Here is a 5,257-nt window from a genome sequence, read left to right as displayed (position 1 = left end):
ACAGAGAGAGAGAGAGGGAGAGAGAGACACATAGAGAGAGGGAGAGAGAGAGAGAGACACATAGAGAGAGAGAGAGGGAGAGAGAGAGACACACATAGAGAGAGGGAGAGAGAGAGAGAGACACATAGAGAGAGAGAGAGGGAGAGAGAGAGACACACATAGAGAGAGGGAGAGAGAGACATAGAGAGAGAGAGAGAGAGAGAGAGAGAGCAGCTTCTTGGTGAGACGCGAGCGTGTTAAACTGTCAGATAGTAGCAGAGTCACTGGACTGTCATTACTGTAGACACATGTGCTGGCAGGACTCGCTTTAAATACAGCCGATTCGTCTGCTGGAGAGGAGCACTCATAGGTAGGCCTATGTAATATCAATTTTCTTTTATAATAGTGTTGCATAATTAGTTGTTAAGAGTGACATTTTTTTCAGTTCGCATTAGGCTTGTTTGTTCTATTTAAACGCTATTCTGTGTCTGTTATTTTATAGACGCATTAATCCTCTTTTTCAACACTGTAATTCATTTCTTCTTAAACTAGTGTTTAGACCTTCAAGCTGCAATTTATTCATATTTCGTCATATTTACATGCATAACACGATATACAATCAAACTTTACGGAAAGTTGGAGGAAGATGTGTTCGGCACGTGCCGGATGATAATTGTGTTATAATTATAATAGAAATAAATATACATTTTTGCTAATTACTTGTCAGCAAATGTAAAATAAATTCCTCTCTAGGCAAGTAAATGCGCACACACACATATATATATATATACATACCATATGAATAAATGCATATTTAAAAAATAGCCTATATATTATATTTATGAAGAGAGCATTGTAAAATAAATACAGTGCATGATATGAACACTGTAATCATTGCAAGCTTGCTTTACGTTCAACTATTACAAAAATGATTTGTGCATTTTAATATTCCACAAGTCCACAACAAAGATGCTTTTTTGTTTGTGGGATCTCCAGCGCTGATGGCGCCAGCATGTACTTGGCTTGCACTGAGGACTGGTGCAGTGATGTGGTTCATCTTTGTCAGGAATTTTTAAGCATATATCACATCAGATTGCTTCCATACACTGTAGTGACAGGAACAAACAGGAAGATATGTGTGTTTGTGCACAGAAAGAGGGGGAAAGAGGGTAGGGAGCTGTAGAGCATTCACCCTCCTGTGCAGAAAACAGACTTTTAGCCTCAGACCTCATTGCCTATTGATAAATGTTTCCGTGAAGTATGCATGTGTTTTTCTGTGGTTTGGGTTACTAAGAATGATGGTCCTACAATGGATATGGGAACATATTTAGATTCCTCTTGTGTAAATGTCACTGGTGTGTGAAATGGATTATGTGTAAGAAGACATGCTTCCTTTTTCTGTGTTTGGTGTGTGTGTGTGTGGGAGGGGGGGGTATATGTAGGCCTAAGTATTTTTGGTAACATTTTATTTTAAGGACCAATTCTCTCTATTAACTTGCTGCTTATTAGCATGCATATTACTATCATACTGGCTGTTTATAACTACTTATAAATCACATATTAATGCCTTATTCTGCATGACCATATTTTTGATCCCTTAATCCTACCCCATACCTAAACTTAACAACTACCTTACTAACTATTCATTAAAATAGGAAATTGGGAGTTTATTTAGGAAAAACTCTTAATTAATAGTGAATATGTGTTCCCTATTGTAAAGTGTTACTGTATTTTTAAGTGTATTTTTATTAATATAATAGAAATTAATATACTCTATATTCAATTATCCATTTATCTATTTAAAATATATATCTGAAAAATACATAAATTAATTCTATAGATTTATATATTTTGTGTAATTACACATTTTTTCTAGGCCTTTTTGTCAAATCTCAAAGACATTAGGATATATAAAATAAATAAAAACATGATATATGTGTGTGTGTGTGTGTAAATATTAAAAAATATGATATATGTAAATAAATAAAAATATATTTAAGTTATGTATATTATTATTATTATTTATATGTCAAGGCCTTTGTGTCAAGTCACAAAGCCATCTTATAAATCACATATTAATGCCTTATTCTGCATGACCATATTTTTGATCCCTTAATCCTACCCCATACCTAAACTTAACAACTACCTTACTAACTATTCATTAAAATAGGAAATTGGGAGTTTATTTAGGAAAAACTCTTAATTAATAGTGAATATGTGTTCCCTATTGTAAAGTGTTACTGTATTTTTAAGTGTATTTTTATTAATATAATAGAAATTAATATACTCTATATTCAATTATCCATTTATCTATTTAAAATATGTATCTGAAAAATACATAAATTAATTCTTTTTCTAGGCCTTTTTGTCAAATCTCAAAGACATTAGGATATATAAAATAAAAACATGATATATATATATGAACATAAATATTTCCAAAAATATATTTATAAGTTGTAAATTAAGTAGTATTATAAATTAACATACAGTCTTTCTTTTTCAGTGTCAAAGCCTTGTGTATGTATTGTGTCCAGCATACAAGTCTTTTAGCGTTTTTAAAAATCATGAAGTTGGTTGAGAGAATGTCCACTTGTGTATGTGACACAGGGGATTTTATATACTCTTTAAAAACCCTCTTTTTTCAGTCTCAGTGTATTGGTCACATCACATGTGTCTTTGTCTGATTGCAGCTGTGTTACACACTCACATACACACTAGTTTCACTTCAGACTATCGCCTGAAAATGAATGTCCCAAAAGATAGAATCAATAGTGTGAAGAACACAACAATGCTCCATTGATACTGAGAGGCATGACTTAACACCTGCTGCTCACATAAACAGGATAGCTTCCCTGATCTGTAATTAAGAGTCCAGTCTGTTCAATAAAGCTATTTTGCAGGTGACCTGGAGTGTGTAGAATCTCATTAATCTCATTATACTGTATTTTATATGTAGTGCCTGTACTAACCACACAGTGTTGCACAAGCTTACTACTGACTTCACTGTATGTTCCTATGAATAACTTTTGCAAATTGTGTTTTAAACAGCTTTGAGGAAATTATCGGTTTAAGATCTTGTGCTTGCATCCGTCTGTATATGTGTGTGCGACTTTATTTTTGTGTACTTCTCAGTGCTGTGTATACTAATTAAACATATCGCTTTAGAAAATAACGGTTTAATAATTTCAAGGACTGTCAGGCAGACAGGGCCGTCAGTGTGTAATTGTCTCTTTGAGGAAATGATTACAGCTTCTAGACCCTAATCTCAGGCTTGCAGACAAAATCATTCATCCGTTATCATAATAACATCATAACAGACATTCCAGAGTATGACTGAATGCGAAGGGAGACAAGAGTGTGGCAAATACAGTATGAATGTATGCATCAGTCATACTGAAAACAGACAATTTTATATCAGACTCATCTTATTTAGTGATCCTATGCCTCTTTTGACTTGCAGGTCTTTAAAACAACAAAAGCAACATAGCAGTGAAATCGTTATTACAACCCAGCCGGATGGACAGAAGTGGTAGCTTTCTTCAGGTAAGATGATCTTTCTGTGAACATTTCTATATCTGCACTTAAAATGTGAGCAGGATCCTGACAAATCAAGGACAGCATTTGAGACTCGATTTTTGCATATTTTAAAAAAGTGCTTACTCCCAAATCAGCTTATTTTGCAAACAAATGTCAGATATAGTATCTGAAGTAATGGGGGGAAAGCACACTTCTTAACAAACTGCATGATTTGAGGCATCATTCATGTTCATAGCATACACAATGCAGGACAATTTAAACACAAAATGTATAAATGTAATATTAGGGATGTAACGATTAGCCGGTTGAAAATCGATTCAGATATGTGACGATTGAGATGCTAAACAAATCGCGATTCAATTAGGGGTAAGAGTTTACATGAATGCATGTCTGAGGGGAACTTCCTGTCTTTAGAAAAGTTTAGATGGTATTTCTTCTTTTCATCTTGCCTCTGTATAATGCATATTAAAGTTCATAAGTGCAGCGCTGCTTTGTTTACAGCGGAAACCAAGGAAATGCTTTAAGCGCCACCTGCTGGCAGAGAGTGAATCTGCGTCTCATTCAGCTCGTCTGCTGTTTCGGTTTCATGCAGATATTTTTATGTATAGTTTCACAAAACTGAAGTCAAACCATTCTGTTTTTGCTTCAAATTAAGAAATTATACAACCTCATTTAGATTACAAACTGCTCATGTTGCATTTATGCAGCATCTTTGTTTGGATCCTGATTAAAATGCAGTGGTTTCCTCTAATTTTAAATGGAAAGAGCCCAGACAAAGCCTTAGTTTGTTTATATGAAGAGATTTATTTTATTTGTGTTAATTATTTATTTTATTTGGGGCTTGTTTTAAAAATTCTATTTAGTTTTGTTATTTACATTTACATTATATTTACATTTTATTTAGCAGACGCTTTTATCCAAAGCGACTAACAAATGAGGACAATAGAAGCAATCAAAACCAACAAAAGAGCAAAAATATGCAAGTGCTATATTAGTATATTATTATAGTGTTATATTTCAATTTCTCAAGGAAACATGCAGCATTTTGTCCAAGCAATAATAAAAGGTACACATTTATTTATAATTTGTCTTAAATCTCATTTTGTAAAAAAATCGTGAATCGAATCGTGAGTTGAGTGAATAGTTACATCCCTATGTAATATGGATGAATTCTAAGCAACAATAAAGACGATTGTTTCCATTAGAAGTTTTTTTTTCATTGCATAATTTTTAGTTCCAAATTAACTTTTCTGAGTTTTTAATCTATGCTGCCTGTGTGCTTAAAACAGTTTGTGTCTTAAAAGATTTGTGTAACAATTTAATAAGAGCAGGACACGCAGATGGTGCTACAGACTCTCATTGGCCAATGTGCTCAAGCAGGGACTGTTTTTGGATCAGTATAAATATCCCCATTCTCCTACAGAACATTTTCTGTTCCACTGCGTACATTCACTGGCTGGCTGGTGTTCCTTGTAAAAATCAATGGACAGAATCTGTGTGTGTGTGTGTGTGTGTGTGTGTGTGTGTGTGTGCACGTGTGCGTGTGTGTGCACGTGCGTGTGTGTGTGCACGTGTGTGTGTGTGTGCACGTGTATGTGTGTGCACGTGTGTGTGCGTGTGTGTGTGTGCGCGTGTGTGTGTGCGTGTGTGTGTGTGTGTGTGTGTGTGTGCACGGGTGTGTGTGTGTGTGTGCACGTGTGTGTGTGTGTGTGTGTGTGTGTGTGTGTGTGTGTATGTGTGA

At 34.7% G+C, this 5,257-nt stretch overlaps 1 protein-coding gene across 1 annotated transcript in view; it reads left to right on the top strand.

Annotated features, from left to right (window-relative positions):
• Positions 1-256: 256 nt before the first annotated feature.
• Positions 257-5,257, top strand: part of LOC107551932 (ras and Rab interactor 2-like) — a 20,553-nt gene continuing 15,552 nt past the window's right edge. The window contains exons 1-2 of the mRNA XM_016233710.1: positions 257-349; positions 3,440-3,522. Coding sequence (XP_016089196.1) covers positions 3,496-3,522 — 27 coding nt within the window. The 5' untranslated portion in view covers positions 257-349; positions 3,440-3,495. The remainder of the gene's footprint in view (positions 350-3,439; positions 3,523-5,257) is intronic.

The sequence above is a fragment of the Sinocyclocheilus grahami genome, unplaced genomic scaffold (assembly GCF_001515645.1).
Source record: "Sinocyclocheilus grahami isolate Dianchi unplaced genomic scaffold, SAMN03320097.WGS_v1.1 scaffold437.1, whole genome shotgun sequence".
In the NCBI taxonomy this organism is placed as follows: Eukaryota; Metazoa; Chordata; class Actinopteri; order Cypriniformes; family Cyprinidae; genus Sinocyclocheilus; species Sinocyclocheilus grahami.
The sequence above is the reverse complement of the archived record's forward strand: the minus strand, read 5'-3'. Positions and strand labels throughout refer to the sequence as shown.